Source organism: Triplophysa rosa, linkage group LG16 (genome assembly GCF_024868665.1).
Source record: "Triplophysa rosa linkage group LG16, Trosa_1v2, whole genome shotgun sequence".
Classification (NCBI taxonomy): domain Eukaryota; kingdom Metazoa; phylum Chordata; class Actinopteri; order Cypriniformes; family Nemacheilidae; genus Triplophysa; species Triplophysa rosa.
Genome location: NC_079905.1, coordinates 3,471,558 through 3,493,117, shown reverse-complemented (window position 1 = coordinate 3,493,117; position 21,560 = coordinate 3,471,558). Strand labels below are relative to the sequence as shown.

The 21,560-nt window shown below is 40.3% G+C and overlaps 1 protein-coding gene across 1 annotated transcript; it reads left to right on the top strand.

Annotated features, from left to right (window-relative positions):
* The first annotated feature begins 866 nt into the window (after positions 1–866).
* On the top strand, positions 867–21,046 carry atp1a3a (ATPase Na+/K+ transporting subunit alpha 3a). Its single transcript, XM_057354179.1, has 21 exons — positions 867–1,215; positions 6,961–7,074; positions 7,347–7,406; positions 8,056–8,259; positions 8,661–8,774; positions 9,153–9,287; positions 9,429–9,546; positions 11,173–11,441; positions 13,831–14,029; positions 14,134–14,378; positions 14,553–14,745; positions 16,459–16,771; positions 17,027–17,177; positions 17,357–17,525; positions 17,640–17,794; positions 17,923–18,046; positions 18,172–18,317; positions 19,326–19,456; positions 19,565–19,666; positions 19,804–19,895; positions 20,019–21,046. The coding sequence occupies exons 1-21, from the start codon at positions 1,210–1,212 to the stop codon at positions 20,045–20,047; spliced, it is 3,069 nt and encodes a 1,022-aa protein (XP_057210162.1). The 5' UTR covers positions 867–1,209; the 3' UTR covers positions 20,048–21,046.
* Positions 21,047–21,560: the final 514 nt, after the last annotated feature.

The following is a 21,560-nucleotide window of genomic DNA, read 5'->3' as shown; positions in this document are numbered from 1 at the left end:
AGCCTATAATGAATTATGAGCTTCACTAGTGATAAGGATTGTATGAACTTTTAATTATAACAGCCTTTAATATGAGATATTAAAAGAGTACCTGAAATATGAAATGGGTTGGATTTGAACACAAATACAGGCAAAGGAAGATCATTTTTTCAAGTTCAAGTTCTACAGCCCTCATCTAGTAATCCTTATGCTCCAAATAGTAATTAAACATCTATAATGTACGTATCTGAGAGGTGCGCCTAATAAATCTCTCTTTAATGAACATCATATGTAAGCCAACAGAATTACAAACTTGACACAGACTTGGCAGACTAATGCCATTGTTATTTAAGAGGCTCTTATGAAGGACATTTTTTGGAATGGTTGCAAGATTGAACTAAGAATTTACATGAGACAATTGTTGTGTATGAAGATATATTCACAGTAGCACAGACGAGGACCTCAAGAGAAAAAGGAATCCACATGACCAATAGTTCCTGAGGCAGCTTTACCAACAATCGACTTCACAATTGTCGAGTGGACATCATCAGATGAACTCCGTGTCTCACTTTGCTTGCTCGAGCAAATAAAGTTTAAACTCTTGGCATCTGGAACCCTTGTCTCAGAGATTTCTTTCTGCGATGGAAGGCCGATTCGCCACAACAATATCAAACATTTTTTTGTGAAATATTTTATGATGCCTTAGTCTGTGCATTGGTTCGGCATTAGTTGATGTTGAACAATTTAGCTAAATAAATTTTTTGCATACTTTAAATAACCATCCTCTTCTGAAACATGCACGATTCTAAGGCGTCCACTGCACTACTTTCACAGGCGAATCGATACGCCGTGTGTACAGCGGATTCTGTCACGGGGCGGAAGGACACTGAAGCAGACAGAGCGCGTCGGCTCATCATCTCGCCGTTGTGATTCAGCTCGAGACGCTTCATATTCTCCTGCGCTTCATATGCTCTTCTACCATTATTTCAAAAGCAGCCACATGAACAACCAATGCAGCTTGGCCCATTCTTTATGTTTTTTCTTCATGTAGACCCAGTCTAGTGCATAATTATACATGAGAACTGCAAGTGTATACAGCTTTAATTTATTACATCTCTAGACATCCATTAGAAAAGGATCGTCAAACGCCGCCTATATCGTTATCAGCTTTATTTCTTCGCTCCAAATTAACGCAGTTTCACAGACGAAACAGCGACTGACGGCTCCAAGATGGGGGTAAGAATCTCCGCTTTACGTTTTGAGTGGTATTCATACTTACAACATTTCTGTTTAGACCTTTTTTGAGAATGAAAACGTTCGTATGTGATGAGGAATATCTAATTATATGTTGCATTTAACAAGTGAACGTACAGTATCATCGGGTTATTTCATGTGTCGGCATTGATTGCTATGGCACGCAATGTAAATGGCAAGCAAATGTCTATCGGTTAGTCTTGGGGCATCGTAACTCGAATACCCTTGCTTAGAATCTTTGACATTGTGAAATAACGATGCTCGGTGGTTTGGTAATTGCGTCAGGTCTCACCACATCGGATGCTGCGTTTCTGCAGCGGCACCGGTGCGTCATGATGCAGTTAAATAAGAAACGGGAAGCCTGGCTGTGAATTTAAATCAATCAATTGGCATAATGTGTCTAAATGACGTTGCCTTCGCAAATGTCAAATATAGACGCTCTTCGTTAGATTGATGCGTAAAGGCGCACTGAGCTAAACGGCGCGATTATCAAACATAATTGTCGATCTTTCTTATTTAAAAGTTGCTTTAATGCATTTCGACCACGTCCTTTAACAGAACGAACCCAATAGCGTTACGGTTCTGCGATGATCTTCCATGACTGCACGTCAGGAACACGAGTCTGAGGAGAATTTCTATCAGTCCCCTAAATGAAAAGGCGTCAACCACAGATGGGGTGGGGGCGCCCGGATTTGAGAAGACTACATCTGGACCGACTCCTTCCGCATCGACCGCCCAACATAAACTTGTTAGGAGTCAAAGAAATGCATTAGGTACAATAATAAAAAAATCGAACATAATTGGTCAAACATCTGCGTCAAAATGGATGTCTGCGGATCCCGTTCGTGTATTTGGTGACTCGCGTTATAAACGGGAACGTGGTAGATTTAGCGGCACTGTGTGTTATTTTGCGACCTTGCAAAGACCCGAAACGTGCATCTGAATCCTTATCAAGAGAGACAAATTGTACCAGTCGATCTGAAAATAAATGGCGATGCTGTGACGCACGCGCACCCGTGTGGAGAGGCGCAAGGCCATCGCTCCCTTAAAACGACGATTGACTTTGTGGCTGTATATAATCTGCATAGCGGTTTCTATGTAGTTCTAACCTGCTGATGTCCGGAGGTGGAACCGCGACTGTGTCAAACCGCGAGCTGATCAATGAAAGTGGAAATTCCCGAACATGGATAGCGATTGGTCCATCATGCGCGACGAGGGCGGGGTCGAATTCGCACGCGCTTTTGATCGAATGGTCTGGAGCCAATGATTGGCAAGATGGAGCCTGAGCGTGTGTAGTGGTTTAGGGGTTGGTAACGCAAGTGGTTACCTGGTGTCACCTTGAGAAGACATTGTGGCTCAGGTGCGCTGGTTGTAGGCACTCCCAGATAAATGTGTCCTGGTGGGTTTGTTCTCGCACTACATTTTGCAGTTTTGATAGTAAACATGTATGTGAACTGTGCATAATGTTCCGTATGCATAAAATATCCCAATAACCTACTACAAAGGTGCAGAGTGCTAAAAAACTCAAACTGGACCTGCGTTGTTTACATTTGGAATGTGGGTTGGTAGCAGACAGGAGAAGAAAATCAATTGAACAGGATAGAGCAGGTCGTCGATGAAGAGGAGGCAGTTACCTGGTGTCACCTTGTGTCAAGCAGCGAAGGAGCTCTCGTAGGAGGCTCAGGTGTGTGAGGTTGTCGGCAATTAGTATGACGTGAATGTTTTTTGGAGGGCGACTCTGATGCCTTTGGGACTGGAGCCTGTCTGAAGGTTTCAAGGGCACTACACAGGTGGTTAGAATAGCAGAGGTGTCTTGGGGATGCGGTGTGTGACGGGCCATTAAATCTCCCGGGGTAACGTTACCTTCAGCGCTGGTATTTGAGGGTTTTGTGATGTCTTCCACCATTTTGTTTTGAGAAAAAATCATTTTAATCACAGATTGTGGGTTTATATATTGATTCACTTGCAAAACCGATTTGTGTGTTGCATGATTGATGCATCAGCACATTAAGCAGCCTGTTGGGGTTATGTGTGTGTGTGTTAAATGAGGCTGGTGGTGAATAATTTCTTATAGTAGCTGGTTGTGTAATGGACGCCGTTCAATACCGCATTCTCACTGGGTGATGTTTGCACGTGTGTGCGAGGGAAGCACGCAGTCGAGAATAATCTCCCGAGGTCAGATGAAGCCAAGCTTGCAGACAGGCTACCGGTCAATTTGCTGAAGTTGCCAGCATGGTGTCATATCCTGTGGGACCCTCAAGGTCAGCCAGAAACCGGATTTGATTGGCCCTCAAATGTCGATAGCATCCGTTTGTTCCCTCTCAAGGTTTCCTACAGTATTTGTTTAGCCGATCACAGTGACCAGGACTTGACCGCTGCCTTTGTGGCGCAATAAAGCTGCACGTATTGAAACTATTGAAAGCCAAGGATTATGATGTTTTGTCCGCGAGGTATTTAACTGCACTGCAAGAAATGATTTTTGTCTCGTTTTCCAGTACAAATGTCAAAAAATTCTTGAATCAAGATGCATTTTCTTGATGAGCAAAATGACCTAAGAAAACTAAGTCTTGTTTTTAGACAAAAAATGAAGATTGAAGTTTCAGTGAATTTTGGCTTAAAACAAGCAAAGTAAAGAAAAATTATCTTGAATTTAGTGACTAAGAGAAAGATCAACTTCAATTCAAGATTCTTTTTCTTACCCCATTTTAAGCACAAATTCACTGAAATTTCACATTTTTTGTCTAAAAACAAGACTTTTCTTTGCTCATCAAGAAAATGCATCTTGATTAAAGAATTTTTAGACATTTATACTAGAAAACAAGACAAAAATACTAAGCAAGAAAGTCTTTTTTTGCAGTGTGTGTTCAGCTGAACATTAGTTTATATATGAGAATTGAGATAAATGAGGTAGAATCTCCAAAACAGGTCACAGACTCATTACTTCTCATTTCTGAAATGCAATTTCTTTGACTATCATAGTGCATTATTGTAATACAGTAGAAATAGCCAAATTCAAATATGGATGATTATGAATTTTCAGTCTTGACTCGTTGATGTCCACAGAGTAGTGCAGCATAAATCAAACGCCAACCACACTTTTATCATCATTTCATCATTCCTAGTGCTATGTGATACACTTTAACATTTAATTATCCATTTGGTTTATGGGATCCCGGGCCTCTTGTAAGCTTGTATCTTTTGTGCATTTTTAGTGATGTGATATTGTTTTTTATTGTACACTATAGCTAGATTTTTTTAAAGGGCATTCCTTTCTAACGCCCATTGTTAATACACTATAGTGTGTACACTACACAGTGTGTCTCCATCAACTCAAGGTCATTAGATTAAGACTTGGACAGCGATAGAAAGTCAATCTCACAAGCAACCTTGTTTCAAAGACCAACAACCATTTTGTGCATATCTTTGCTGTTTTCAACAAAAAAAAAAATCTTGAGATGTGTACCATACAGTATATATTAATTCTGTCATAATTTGTCTACGCCTTATGTCATTCAATTGCATTTGGTCGTTATTTAAAGGGACAGTTCACCCAAAAATGAAAATTCTGTCATCATTAACACACCCTCAAGTTGTTCCAGATCTGTATAAATGTCTTTGTTCTGATGAACACAGAGAAAGATATTTGGAAGAATGCTTGTAACCAAACAGTTCTTGGCCACCATTGACTATTGCCTAAAGTGCCCCAGAACTATTTGCTTTCCTACATTCTTCAAAATATCGTCTTTTGTGTTCGACAACAAAGCATTTACAAAGACAATTTTTCCTACTATGGTAATCAATGGTGGTTTGGTTACAAGCATTCTTCTCTGTGTTCATCAGAACAAACAAATGTATACAGATTTGGGACAACTTGAGAAGACAGAATTTTCATTTTTGTGTGAATTGTTCCTTTAACAGTTTATATTGACCAGTACACTATTCTTTTAACATTAACATGACCGACAGGGTTGAAAATGTCAGCCGTGAATCTTGACTCTAACAGCTGAACTTGGATGATATTAAATCTGACAATATCCAGTGTGTTTGTTTGAGGTGGAGAAGCTATAATAGTGTGCCCGAGAGCGCACAAGGATGTGTTATGAATGACAATACAGCGAGGACACAGTGTACTGTTTATAAGGTCGCTCTATCACACACACTTGACGTACAGGATGTTAGATATGAAAAAGCAGGTGAAAGACATTAAAAAGAGTATATAATCTGTTAATAGGAGCATTTGAATGTATGAATAGGTGAAATAGTGTAGAGAGAGAGAGAGCAGGATTACGTTTGTTCAGTAGGTTAATCCAAATGGTAGTAAACAGTCTTAATCCTACATCGCTATCTCGCCCAGAGGTTATAAAGAGGGACCCTTGACAGACGCTCAAACTGCTTTAGCACAATGGCACTTGGCCTTTTTGCCATTTGTTTTGCAAGTGTTATTTAAGCTTTTAATAAACTTTAAAAATGAATTCAACATTATAGTTTTTTCAGCATGGAGCTGAACTATACGCTAATTAACATTATTGATTGTTTATGATTTCATAACATTATTTATTATTTTATAACATTATTTATTATCATTCATGTTCTATTTAAAGCAAAACATTAACACGTGATAACTACTGATGGTGTTTTTGTTTTGTTTTGTTCATGGTTAATTTGAAGAACAGTTGTTTTTGTTTAATTGAGTTTTCTGTACAATTGAGTTTACATTTATTATACATCTATTGAGCAGAGTTTTGGAAAGAAAACCATGCAAGGACATAAAAGCGCGAGCTGTTAATCTTGCATTTGTTCATAAAAATGAAATGCAGAAAGAAAAGAACACATTTCATCCATCTGCTTTAAATAAAGTTACTAGTCATTGTGTGACAACCTTTACGCTTCTTTCTTTTGATATAATTCAGTTCTTCGAAAAGCACAGTATCAGAGACATTTTATTTCTTTATGTCCTTTCGTGTCGTGATGGTGGATTTGACCGTAATGCCTTGTCGCGTTTGCAAGCTAAAATAGGTCACACATGGCACATCAGGGGATGCCTCATCAATGAAAAGCGTGGAATTAAGCGCAGTGGACCACCCTTAATGGATCTCACGTACACCGCCCCCCATGTCTTGCACGGGGTTCCTGGTTAAGCTTTGCGGTTTCAAAGATATTCAGAGTTATGGATGAGATATTATCTGGCTGGCATTTACAATCTCCCCTAAATCACGGGAGGAAGTTCCTGTACTGCAACGGCTTGCGGTGATGCATAAACATGAGCCTCCTGCGTTTTTATTGTGTCAAAGTGCCAGCGTGTCATGCTGCAGATCCTGCATTAGACCTGAACAGTATATCCAAATGATCAGAATTCTGCAACTGTGCATAATGCGATGTCTGGCAGTTACGTATAGTCAAAGTTTTAGGTCGATGCAGATAGAGACCGGCACACAGATGTTAGGGCCTGTGTGCATGTGTGTGCTTTTGACATGTGGACAAAAGAATGAGAGATGTGTATGTTGGTTTTAGAATTTCAGCTTTTAAAAAGAATACAGTAGCTTCATTTGATTTTACAAACTTTTCCAAAAGCATTATTTCGCAAGCTATTGCATAATGCATTTTTCTTCACAGTTCAAAGCAGCATGTTTTTTTTTTGTAGTCTTTGATTTAGTAACTTGAATCTGCTTGTGGAATTTGTGCATCTTAGACAAACTGCTTACGGAGTCTGAAATCTTGTCTGTTCAGTATGGGCGGTCGGACAGTTACCGCGTGGCGACCACGCAGGACAATGATGACAAGGAGTCACCCAAGAAGAAGGCGGGCAAAGATTTGGATGACCTAAAGAGAGAAGTACCACTGGTAAGACAGCACACAGGCACATTAAAACATGGTTAAATGTAAAGCGATTTACATAGCTGTAAGCATTTCTCGGGCATTTATGGAAAAACATCAGATGATCTCTGCAGACATGCGATCATCAGATCATCTTCATTTTTTCCATTTCAAGAATTGTACAGAAAAAGATATATTTTTTAATAAATTTCTTTATTGCCCCGCATCTGTTATTCGTGCAATTTTAGACTCGTTGAAACTAAAGTACTGCGCAAATTTACATGAGTGTTTCTTTCCAGACAGAACATAAGATGTCGATTGAGGAAGTGTGCCGGAAGTACAACACTGACATCGTGCAGGTGGGTTTCTCCGATCAGCAGTGTGAAGACAGACCTTTTATTTAGACTTTAAATATCATGTTATACAGATAAAGCTTTTAATATTCTGCTATTTATCAAATGCTTGTTATCGAAAACAGCAACAGACTAATTTAATTCTCAGACCTTCAGAAGTATTGTGTGAGCAACATGTTTCTTAAAGGAACAGTTCACCTGACATTTGAAAATTATCATTAGTTTTTCTGAATTTACTATTTGTGGGTATGCGTTTAAGTAAAAGGATCATTTTTGTTTCATTCTGTGAACTACTAAAAATATTTTCAAATGTCAAATAAAAGGTTTGATTTTGTTCAAATTCTGACATTGGACACTGGACTGGCATGACAACAAAAAATCCAGAAATGCTGATTTGATGAACATTTGTAATGGTTTCTTCATTTTATCATGTAAAACACATGTAAAAACATTAGCATTGTGTTGTTTAAAACTTCATTTGAAATGTTGCAGTATTTATGATCCCACTTTAAACAGGGCTAACCTGATGTCTAGGCAGGTGTGTGATAAGTCACTATCGCCCTCTAGTGGCAGTGCAGTGTCCATGTGAATTTCACAGGATCCCTGATACAATCCCCTCTCTCATTCTTTTCTCGGACTCTTATTCCTTCTAAAGGGTCTGACTAACGCTAAAGCTGCGGAGTATCTCGCTCGTGATGGACCCAACGCTCTCACCCCGCCCCCCACCACCCCGGAATGGATCAAATTCTGCCGACAGCTCTTTGGGGGCTTCTCCATCCTGCTGTGGATCGGAGCTATCCTCTGCTTTCTGGCCTACGCCATCCAGGCTGCCACGGAGGACGAGCCTGCCGGAGACAATGTGAGGACTCGCACACACGCATATCGTTACAACACCACATTAAATGGAAGGTCAGATAGGTGGACCTAAATGCCCTAAAAATGATAATAAACAGAGGCAGGGGACAGTTCTGATGTGATGGGACATTCAAAAAATGACCCAAGTAAAAAATGACCTGTAACCTTTAAATTGTATTTATAGTCTGGGTTTATTTGATATACAACAAAGTTAAATGCTTTCTTATTATTTGCTTTAATAATATATAATATCTGTATAAACATATTGGTGGGTTGTGCCAAAATAGTTCCAGTTTGGATTGAAGAATAGTACACAAGCAGCATGGACGAACGACACGTATCTTTTCTCAATCTAGTGTAAGATTCGGGATGCTAACTTGCTCTTCGTTCATCTCTTTTCTCCAGTTGTATCTTGGTATCGTGCTGTCTGCTGTGGTCATCATCACTGGCTGCTTCTCCTACTTCCAGGAGGCCAAGAGCTCAAAGATCATGGAGTCTTTCAAGAACATGGTTCCCCAGGTACAGAACACAGCCTCCTCTGATCTAATGCAAGCAAGATTATACAACAGAATCCGGAGTGACTACACTTTCACATCCTAATATACCCTGAATCAAATGTAAAAGGAACACAAACAGTTTGTTTTGACTGTAAATATCACAAAGGTGCATGCATTTTTATAGCTGTAGATGTCTCACCTTTAAGGAACGGTAGACACAATATGAACCTAAAGCACTTAAATAATCTTAATCTCCTGTTTGCTTCTCTTCTCGTAATCCTCATGATCTCCTACTGTTGAGACGCTGAACCCTCATGAGTTTATTAATCCTGCTCTAATCTCTCCGTCGCCCTCACAAGTCCTAACAGGTCATAACTTGTGTGTGTCTGTGATCCCACAGCAAGCTTTAGTGATCCGTGAAGGAGAGAAGCTGCAGATAAATGCTGAGGAGGTGGTGGGCGGAGATCTGGTGGAGGTGAAGGGAGGAGACAGGATCCCTGCTGATCTCAGAATCATCTCCGCTCACGGATGCAAGGTACCTACACACACGCAGCCTGTTTATCATATAGATAGAGTACGTGTAATAGATAAATACACGGATAGACGGATTGATTGAGCTTGATTATTGTCAAACAAAACACTCACATTATAATGAATACTTTGGATTATTTTCTAGGTTGACAACTCCTCCCTGACCGGCGAATCAGAGCCCCAGACCAGGTCACCCGACTGCACCCATGACAACCCTCTGGAAACCCGCAACATCGCCTTCTTCTCCACCAACTGCGTTGAGGGTACGGTTGCCATGGCAGCTGCATCGCTGGTCCATTTTGGATCCATGCTGTTTCCTGCACTCCATTATCGCTCATATTTTTTTACTAACTCATTCTCTCCGATCGATTCTCGATTTTTCAGTTCACCCTTATCTGTCTTTTCATCCTGGTCATTTTTGCCAAAAAACAGCCACAGTGGAAAGATGTTGTCATGACAACGGGCTCTCACTTTTTCGCTGCCCACACGATCGCTCGCACTCCACACATTTCTTTTTTTCGGGCACACTTTTATTTGATCTAGCTCTTACTGAACAACTGAATTGCGTAGCAAGGGTAAACACCTGCATGGCTATTTTACAATGACAGTAAATTTCTACTCCTCAGTGTTTCATAATTTGATCATTAAAGATCATTCTGTTTAATAGTCAAAATGGTTATAAACAACACCAGCAACAAATCAAGCGATTTATCATTATAATGAAATGTGTTTATCACAGGTTTCATGTGTGATTTGCATTCCCCAGTTGAAATGCAACCGCCTCAGCACGTCACTTGAGTGATGCTGTTGTTATGATAAGTTGTGAGAGGTTGCATATGTTGAAAACATAGTTCATTACTGTTTTTTATTATTGTAAGGTTAGGTTTAGGGTTGGGGAAGGTGTAGATGTTAGCTCATGTAATTTATTGACGAGATTTCGCATCACTTCTGGCCGTAGGTGCCTGTATCCCATTTAGCCCCACCCCTACAGATTCGGACTCCACCATAAATCTCTACTTCCCCCTTGTGGTAGATTGAGGGGTCTACACCTATGTTTGTCTTTCATAGCACTAATGGACAAAGTGCTTCATGAATGGACTGGACTGGAATATAATACCAAGAAATCAAATTAAAAGCTATCATGGTTGTTAAGTTTAAAGTAAAAAGTAGGAAAAATCCAAACAATAACAGTAAATTATACTAGTAAATGAATACAGTCGCGGAAAAAAATAAGAGACCATTTAAAAGACCACATTCAGTTTTTCTGAATTTAATATTTATAGGCGTATGTTTAGGTAAAAGGATCGTTTTCGTTACTTCTTAAAAAAACATCTTCCAAATTTTAAATAAAAATATTGTTTCTATTTTCATTTATTTGCAGAAAATGAAAACTGGAGAAACAGGTCAATATAACCAGACCTGCAAATAAAAGTACATATTCACTTTTAAGCAATACAACAGTCATATTTCTACATGTATTTAGGAAAAGTTCAACACTTATTTATTATGTGATAACCTCTTGATTTTTATCACAGATTTCATGTGTCTTGTCATTCTGTCAGTCTTTCACATTGCTGTTGGATGACTTCATGTCACTCCTGAGGTTTGACTTTGTTGAAATTCAACAGACACTGGACTGGAATGGACTCAACAGATAGAAAATTTGGAAAGGTCTCTTATAGTTGTTTTGTCAGAAACCTATTTAGTCAGAGCTTACATAAAAGAGTCTGAATTAATCGATTAATAAATATCTATTGAATAAACCCATAGCTTATCTATGAAAGTCTTGTATCCTTCTACTTGTAATTGACATGTTCTGTTTGTCTAACAGTAAAATTTGAACAGCATCACACGACGCTGTCACCATAGTAACCGCTCCTCTCGCGCAGGTACCGCTCGTGGGATTGTCGTCTGCACCGGCGATCACACCGTCATGGGCCGCATCGCTACTCTGACCTCTGGCCTTGAGACCGGAAAGACCCCCATCGCCAAGGAGATCGAGCACTTCATTCAAATCATCACAGGGGTGGCCGTCTTCCTGGGCGTGTCCTTCTTCATCCTGTCAATCATCCTGGGCTACACCTGGCTGGAGGCCGTCATCTTCCTCATCGGAATCATCGTCGCCAACGTGCCCGAAGGACTGCTGGCCACCGTGACTGTGAGCATACTGCGTTTCCCCATCCTTATACTCTGTGCGTCGTGTGAATTTTTGTATGTGCGTTTTGTCTGGTGTTGTACTCTCTATGTGTGTGATTGTCTTTTGTTGTCCATGGGCGTGTTTGGAATGGAACATTAATGTACCGCTTACTACTTTTTGTAGATAATAGTGTGTCAAACAGTATGCAGACATCGGCAACATTGCACACATACGGATCAAGTCACAGGGTTCAGGCTTCGGTTCGGCGCTCATGCATCGCTGTAGTAAAACCAGTAGCGCATTCCAAACACGCCCCGTGTGTCCGTATGCCGTGCGTATCTGTTATCTGTCCTTACTTGCGTAAACCTGTGAAGTTGTGTATTGATCAGTGTAACTGTGTTGTGGCTTCTCGTCTGTGATGATGTGTCAGTAAAGGCTTAAGTAACTATATTCCCTCTCTCTGACCGTCTGTACCTGTGACGCCGACTCTGTTTCTGTCTCTCTGTGTTTTTCTCTTTCCTGTGTTCTTTTACAGACACTGACTGTTGAAAGCCTAGGCCAATATGACAATCTGAGAAAGTATTACTATTGTGATATCTCTAGTTGCCTGTGCAAGCTAGCGGCTGCCACATAGAATGGCTTGGCGCACTTTTAGATTGAGGCTCTCGCTGTGCTTGGCTGTGCATGGGGGCTAGCCTGCGCCTCTGACTGTGCCGCAAAACTAAGGCCTGAAACATAATCTACGCATGTATGTGAACACGCAGATTGTTATCTATGAAGATGTGTACGGAGGCTATTTATTATGCAGCGCGATGGTGGGTTTTACTTTTTAGAGATGAGCGGATGTCACGCAACCTGCCTAAGTGACAGATGAATTCACCTCTTACGTCCTTCAATACCTGTATGTGACTCTTTCTTCTGTGAAACACGAAAGAAGATATTTTGAGAAAAGTCTCTGTGGTTTTGTGCCCATACAATGGAAGTCAGTGGGGGCGGTGTTGTTTAGTTACCGACATTCTTCAAAATATCTTCTTTTGTGTTCTGCAGAAGAAAGACAGTCATTCAGGAATAACATGAGGGTTACAGAATTTGTTTTAGGCTGAACTGTCCCATTAAAGGCGGGGTGTCCGATTTCTCTTAAGCCTGGCTCAGATTACAGGAGTTTTAATATCTGGACCGATTAAAAAATCTGGTTGCAGCACACCCATAAGGAGAATCTTGATAGGTTCTCTTATTTAAAGTCTTAACCATGCTCGGACAAAATATTTGACATTTCTGTCACATCACACACTACAAGATCATTTCAAGTTTATCGCGAATCACGTGATTTCACCAGAAAGCAAATGTAAATAATGTGATGACATGCGGACATGTAGTGGTAGTATGGTGTTATGTCAACTGGTGGTCAAGCAGGGATGTTTTGTTTCTGGTAGCGGTTAAATAAAGTTGTGTGAGGACGCATCGTGTTCACTATGTAAAAAACAGAACACAATGGACATTGCGAAGCGACAACTTTAAGGACACATTATAGAGGTACTTGTTATGTTGCCACATTTCAAAAAGCTGTTGAAATCTGTACATCTCCGCTATCCAACGCACCGCGTTTACATTATTACTGTTCTGTCAGTCACTCCATCATCTTGCGGTCTTGTCTCTCATTGGTTGTTGTAAAAGTACCAACGTCATCACCCCGATTTGAAGTCCTAAACATCAAACATGTTGATATGATCGGGGCGGCCCCGATTGCTCTCGGAGCAGGTCAGGATGTTTAAGATTTGATCTGTGAATGCCTCACATTACGTGATAATCTGGACCGAACATCGGACCCGATCGAGGCCATGGATAAGATGTTTTCAAAGATTCTCAGGAGGGGAAAATCGGGGAAAGATCTGGCCGAGAATCCTGTAATCTGAGCCAAGTTTAAGCCGTTGTTGATGTTCAAATCACCAAAACGGACACACCCCTACCCCCATCTTTCGATTTCGTCAGTGCTCGGCTTGGCTAATGTCCGTCCTGTGCACCTTGCTGCTGATTGGCTACAAGGTTGTTTTGGTACTCGGCCCGACTCGGTTGTCTAAAGCGTCATTCGGAAATCGGTTACCCCGCCTTTAAGTGTGCACGACATATAAGGTTTCGGTCAAGCGTTCACGTCTGTGTTTGTGTACAGTAGAATATGTTTCTGGCCTCACTCTCTGGCTTTCTCTATTTGTGCTTTGGCTTTTCTTTGCTCTCAGACCCTCTTCTTTAACAATCTGTTATATTAGCGCACGACACTGCATTGTGCCACGAAAACAACCTGTCGCATCACTAAGATTTTGCTTTGTTCTCTTCCCTTCCAACTTCTGTCTCACCCGCGCGTCGGTTTCTCCGCTCCTCTGTTCGCGTCTATCTTTCTGTTTCTGGATCTCAGGTGTGTCTGACCCTCACGGCCAAGCGTATGGCTCGTAAGAACTGCCTGGTGAAGAACCTGGAGGCCGTGGAGACTCTGGGATCCACTTCCACCATCTGCTCCGATAAGACCGGCACGCTGACGCAGAACCGCATGACGGTCGCTCACATGTGGTTCGACAATCAGATCCACGAAGCAGACACCACTGAAGATCAGTCTGGTGGGCGGACAGACAGACGCATATCAAACAGGAATATTATTGCATAAAACATCAGATTTATGTCGAACTGTGCTGTACTGAACCGTGATCTCTGTCTGTATCAGGTGCATCTTTTGATAAGAGTTCTGGGACGTGGTTGTCTCTGGCCCGTGTAGCAGCGCTGTGTAACCGAGCCGTGTTTAAGGCGGGTCAAGATATTCTGCCAATCCAAAAGCGTGATGTCGCAGGCGACGCCTCCGAGTCTGCCCTCCTCAAGTGCATCGAGCTGTCCTGCGGCTCTGTCAAAGCCATGAGGGAGAAGTACAAGAAAGTGGCCGAAATTCCCTTCAACTCCACCAACAAATACCAGGTTCCTTGCGAATATTTTACATCTGGTGAAAAGGAATGATATCCTTCCATACTTCCAGCATCAGTTTCAGTTGTCTATAAATGATAACTGATGCTGAACAAACAAACAGCTCTTTCACAAAATACCCTGTCATTTAAACTGGTTCTCGTGTGTTTTGATGTTTTTCTACACCAGCTGTCAGTACACGAGATGGATGAATCTAGCGAGAATCATTACCTGCTGGTGATGAAGGGGGCACCGGAGCGCATTCTGGACCGCTGCTCCACCATCCTGCAACAGGGCAAAGAGCAGCCGATGGACGAGGAGCTGAAGGAGGCCTTCCAGAACGCCTACCTGGAACTGGGTGGACTGGGAGAAAGAGTGCTGGGTAAGAACGAGTTAGTTGTTTTAGTCAAATATGAGAAGAGTTTGGTTCCAAAATGAGAACTCAAAAATCATGTTTTTTTTTGTTATCTTGTGTTTTTGTGTGTTTTTAATTGTGTTAGTTAGCTGTATTTTTTGAGTCATTATAGCTTTAATCAAAACAAACCAACTGCAGTTTGATTGATATTAATTGGCATGCACAATAAAAATAAAATAAAAAAAGTTCTCATTTTGGAACCAAACTCTTCTAGGGCCCAAGACTGACTTTTTACCACGCCTGCCAAAAGTAGTGATTTGAATTCCTACTTTTTATTATAAAAAAAAACTTTTCTTACTAAATATCTCTTATTCTGTTTTATCAGAAGTTTGACATTTTTGTAAAACAATTTACAGTGGAAAAACTACTTTAAATAATTAAATGAAATAAAAAAACCTGAAAACAAAGCATTAGATTGTTACGACCCCTGTGCCCTCTCTAGGCCTCTCCTTGTCAGTGCACGGGCAGGTTTGGCCCGTGTGGCGTAATCAGATAATTAAGTTAGGTATGGGTAGAGGGTATTGGGTTGGTTATTATTTTAAGGTTATCACATGTTCGTTGTTTGCCCTTATTTTTATTTCTTTTCCTGATGTACCGACACAAGCATTGTATGTACGTTTGTTTATTCTTTTGTTTTTCTTTCGCTAGATAAAAACTATATTGTTATTATTTGTAATAAACTATAATTTGTTTAAAACTTTATTTTGTTGTCCGTCTCCCTTTTTATGTTATGGGCTTTAACTCAAGCCAGACCGTAACAAGATCCTCAAAACCTTAAAAATAACATCAGTGCCCGGTTGCATAAAGCACCTTAAGTTTTTCCCTTAAGTGTGACCGGGTAAGTTACTCTCAAAAAGTAATTAATTACTAGTTACTAATTACACATTCGATAATGTAATTAGATTACTGTACAAGTTACTCTCTTCAAAAAGTATTTAATTACTTATTACTAATTACTTTCTATATCCTACATCAACCTTGATGAGTTAAGTGATTCAAGGATAGACATGAAACGGTTCTTTTAATTCATTCAAATAAATAATATAAAACTACATAAAGTATTATTATTAATTACAAATGTGAGAATTATACATTAAAGCACGGATTTTAAAGTTAGGCTTTTAATTTTGATGTAAATTCGTCTTCTGCACACACGTTACACAAAGTATTTAGTTTAATTACATCAGAAGTAACTGTAATTAAATTACAGAAAAATAAGAGTAATCCCTTACTTTACTTTTTCAAGGGAAAAGTAATTAAATTACAGTAACTAATTACTTACAACACTGAGTGTGACACTTAAGGGGTGATTTCTCTTTACCAAACACAATAGGAGAATAACTTAAGTAAAACTTAAGGTATATTTAAGGGCACACTTAAGGTGCTTTAAGCAACCGGGCCCTGATCCTTAAAGCCTAAAAAAGATTTCAAAATAAAAAAACTTGAGAGCCTTAAAAAAAAAACACTAGCAACAAACACTTCACTTAAAAAAACACAGATTTTCAAAGGCTAAAAATATCACACCCTTAAAATCTCAAAAAATCAGATGCTTTATCTAAAAATATTCCGATCATTTTTAAGGCCTAAAAACCCATCAGGCTCTTAAAACCAAAGAAGCCATCAGATCCTAATGAGCATGACTGAAACCTGAACTAATGAAACCGTGTCTCCTCCTTCCAGGTTTTTGCCACTTGTTACTGCCCAATGACAAATACCCCAAAGGATTCGCCTTTGACACGGACGACGTTAACTTCATCACAGATAACCTGTGCTTCGTGGGTCTGATGTCTATGATTGACCCTCCTCGAGCAGCTGTACCCGACGCAGTGGGCAAATGTCGCTCAGCTGGTATCAAAGTCATTATGGTGACCGGTGACCATCCCATCACGGCCAAGGCCATCGCAAAAGGCGTCGGCATCATCTCTGAGGGGAACGAGACAGTGGAAGACATTGCCGCTCGGCTTAATATTCCCGTCAGTCAGGTCAACCCCAGGTAACGGATAAAAACACACTGACTGGGTAGATAATATAATCCAGACACATGTCGTCGTAAGTGAAAATATGATGTTTAAAGACTGAAAGATATTAATCACTACAAGATAATATAATATACAATATTTTGATTTAGTCTTTTATTTACGCGATGAATGCAGGTGTGCTTTTTGTCATACTGGTATGAGATTTTCCTGGTTTCCATTCGAGGAAAGAAGTTGAATCCGTTTTCTATCCGACATACATGTGTTCGCAGGGACGCCAAAGCCTGCGTGATCCACGGGTCAGACCTGAAAGATCTCTCGCAGGAGCAGATGGATGACGTGCTGAAGAATCACACAGAGATCGTGTTCGCCAGAACCTCTCCACAGCAGAAGCTCATCATCGTGGAGGGCTGCCAGAGACAGGTGCGCACACACACGCGTACCGGCACTTCTCACACATTCCCAAATGCATACACACTGTTCATAATGTCCACGATAGACTTTACGGAATCCAAATGTAATCTTACAGTGTTTAGAAGAACTGAACATTATCGAATGGAGATGGATTTTCTCAGCACTGAAATGTTTTTGTGGGTTCTTAGGGTGCCATTGTGGCTGTGACCGGTGATGGAGTGAACGACTCTCCCGCTCTGAAGAAGGCCGACATCGGCGTTGCCATGGGAATCTCCGGATCAGACGTCTCCAAGCAGGCTGCGGACATGATCCTGCTGGATGACAACTTCGCATCAATCGTTACTGGAGTCGAGGAAGGTGAGAGAGAGATATACGAAAATATTCTAGTTCATATTTTTACCTGAATTAAGACTTGTGGATTGAGATTTTGTCGTAGGTATCATTGAGCTTGATGCTTCTTTTCTTTCGCAGGTCGTCTGATCTTCGATAACCTGAAGAAGTCCATCGCATACACCCTGACCAGCAACATTCCTGAGATCACTCCCTTCCTGTTCTTCATTTTGGTCAACATTCCTCTTCCTCTTGGAACCATCACCATCCTCTGCATTGATCTTGGCACTGACATGGTGAGGCACACACACTTCTAATTTACCAAAAAAAATGAAAGTCTGAATGTGTTCTAAGTTCTTGATTGTTCTAGATTATGTAGTTATAAGGCTTATTTTTGTTGACTAAATGTCAATTTCCATGTCAGGTACCTGCAATCTCACTGGCGTATGAAGCAGCCGAGAGTGACATCATGAAGCGTCAGCCCCGTAACCCAGCCAGAGACAAGCTGGTCAATGAGCGTCTCATCAGCATCGCCTACGGACAGATCGGTAAGTGCGGTGCTACATATAAAAGTGTCTAATTTTGTAAATGTGTCTGATTTTAATGAACCACGGTAAAAAGAAATGTGACAGCTCACTATCTGTCTCCTGTTTGTGTATTTGTGTGTATGTAGGTATGATTCAAGCCCTGGGAGGATTTTTCAGCTATTTCGTGATTCTGGCCGAGAATGGCTTTCTTCCCAGTGTGCTGGTGGGCATCCGGCTAAACTGGGACGATCGCTCTAACAATGACCTGGAGGACAGCTACGGACAACAGTGGGTATGTAACATAAATGCCTAAATTACACTCCGTCAGACAATATAAACTACACATAACTTTGATTTCACAGAGCTAATTCATATTTTCAAAAAGTCATTCATCTATCTTAGCTGTTCATTTCTAGTTTTGTGACATTTATTGACATTATGAAGGGCTACAGGAGTTTATTAAAGTCCCAGTGAAATAAATGACGATTCTTATTTTTTCATGAAATATTGCATAGTAAATAGCTTATCAATGTGGGTCATTTTCTTTTTTTAAATTCATGTACCCTCATAATCTTCAGTTAAAATCTGAAAATGTCATCTCAAATGACGTAAATTAGACGGCTTGGGCGGAGCATCCGTTAACTCCTCCCCTTCAACTTTGAGTCTGCTGCCAGTTTCATTTCAAAATCAATGCAACAGCTGTTTTACACATCCAATCAATTCGCAGCGAAAAACGCAAGCCACGCCCACTTCTCCTTCGAAATTCCTTTTCACTCGGAAACGTGTCGGAATACGGAAGTAAATACAATCGCAACTTCCGGTGCACGGGGACTTTAATAAGAATGTATATTTATACATTGGAAAAATGTGAATAAACATGTATACTACAGTACATTCTGTAAAAAGTTTCAGGTCAATTGACTGAAAGGCATTTGTTTAAACGTTCTGTAGACAAAAATATAACCTATGCGTGTCTTTCAATGTAAAACTTAAACTTTATTTGATAAAAATTGTTTTTTGAAATGCATTGAATAATGGAGAAAAAGCCCAGAATAGATGGGAACTCCTTTAATACTGTTTAAAACGCATCTCTGGATCTCAAGAAATAAATGCCAAAAAAACATTTCTGCAAATTCTAAGCAAAGGGTGACTACACTAAAGATGCCGAAATAAAACTTATTTAGAATAGTTTTCGTTACAAAATTTCCACAAATTGCTATTATTATACAATGTGGGAAAAACATTAATGAAGTTAAAATGATAACGTAACTCAGTAAAATAATAAATCTCTCTCTTTCAGACGTATGAGCAGAGGAAGATCGTGGAGTTCACCTGCCACACCGCCTTCTTTGTCAGTATCGTGGTTGTGCAGTGGGCTGATGTGATCATCTGCAAAACCCGCCGTAATTCAGTGTTCCAGCAGGGCATGAAGTCAGTATCTTTGTGCTAACAGATATTAAAGCTAACACCATTAATCTTTACATAGTTTTGTCTGCTTTTCGCTTTAGCTTTAAGTTTTTGCTCGTTTATTCTTTATAGGAATAAAATCCTGATCTTTGGTCTGTTTGAGGAGACGGCCCTCGCTGCATTCCTGTCCTACTGCCCCGGCATGGACGTGGCTCTTAGGATGTACCCTCTGAAGTGAGCACTACCTGCACACTGACATTCTGATGAAACATTAGGAAACACACGCAACCTTTGCAGAGAGATTACTGCAGCTCTGATGTGTGCTTACCTTTCCCTTGACCGTACGTCTGTTTTCTCGTTTCTTCTCACAGGCCCAGCTGGTGGTTCTGTGCGTTCCCCTACAGCTTCTTAATCTTTGTTTACGATGAGATTCGAAAACTGATTCTGCGTCGGAACCCAGGAGGTACGATATTATCACATCGCACATGCACCTTGAGAAATGCATTTATCATTTTTGCTAATTAGTGATGATTAATTATGGGCAATTTCGCTCTTCTTTCCTGCATTTCTTTCTTGTGCACTCCAGGTTGGGTGGAAAGAGAGACATACTACTGAATTGTCACATATTTCGCTCATCGGTTCTCACTCATTTCCTCACCTTCTCTTCCTGCGTCTTTCTCTCTGTCTCTCTCTCTTTCTTCATCTTAATCTGTCCATCACTTACCATGAGACAACCAACACAGAAGCAACTACGTTACTTCATCCATACTGAAAAATGCGAATGAGAGGACCAACAGCCGAGGAAAACAAACCAATCCTCCTTTTTTTATTTTTATGCCCAAAGACTACAGCTTAAAATCTGCCAGTATCTCCGTTGTGAGGTTTACCGATAACTGTTAAACACACTGTTAGCATGTGCACACGCACGGCTTTTGTAATGGATTTCATAACGTCTCAGCTGTATTTAGATTCCGTCACGGCCTACAGGGACTCCTGTATAAACACTGCCACGATGTCTCTCTGGTACAAATCCTTTTCCATCCTCTCGGATGCAAACAAATACCCCATTTGTTTCATTTCCATCAGCTCGCTGTCGCCCTCTGCTGGGGGAAAAGAATCAAGACACCTGCACCCCGCTCAACCACATTTAATGCCCCATCCTTGTTGTTCAAGTGTCATTCGTAATGTTTTTCTATTTTTTTATGTTAGAAGCATGTCTGAGAGCTGCTTGTTGTCATTTTTCTCAGACATGAGAAAGCACACTGCCACTCTTTCACTCTCTCTCTCTTTATATATCTCTCTCTCTCACTCCCTCTCTCCGTCCCTCTTTATCCTGCACTGCCCCCCCCTCCACCTGTCCGTCTCCGTCCGTTTGTCTTTTTGTGAGCGATGTGATTAAACCTTCCTCCTCTCCCCCGCCCGCCCGCCCCCGTTACCCTGTTTTCCTTCGACCCCTGTTAAAAAAGAAAATACAATCTTTCTGTGTCCTAGGAAAAAGATATTTCACTCTGATTTCATTGTTTAAATAAGTGCAGATAAAAACGGAGTAAAAGCAATGTAACAATACGTGAAACAACAGAAAAAAATGAAATAAAAAAAGATGGATCTCTCTTTTATCAGCTTGGCGTCAGTTTGTTTGATGTGTCTGAGGTCTGGCATGAAATCTTGTATATTCATTAATATTACATGTAAATACGTTTTCAGGTCATTGCTTTCAACAATATTTAGTCACGTTTCATATAATATAAAAATGCTTTTGCAGAACTGAATCGCACTGTAGCTGACATTTCTCCCTATTGTTTGCATGAGGATTTTTTCATCACGAAATTTCTTCACAATATTGTAGTGGTAAAAACTAAACCTATCCAGAACTAATGATTTTTTACTAAGGCAAGAATTGGTTTAACTTCAGTTTAACAAAAACTACTTTGATGTATAATTAATTAACTTTTTTCCACATTGCGTTAATGAGAATTTGTGTGAACAATTTCTTTATGAAATTAATGTCACGTTGCAAAAAATCTAGGTACCAAAACAAAATATACTGTTTTCATAGATAAGATATGTTTTATCTTAATGCTTTTTCTTTTGACATTTGAGGTGCAAGATCACCTGGGTATGTTCTTTT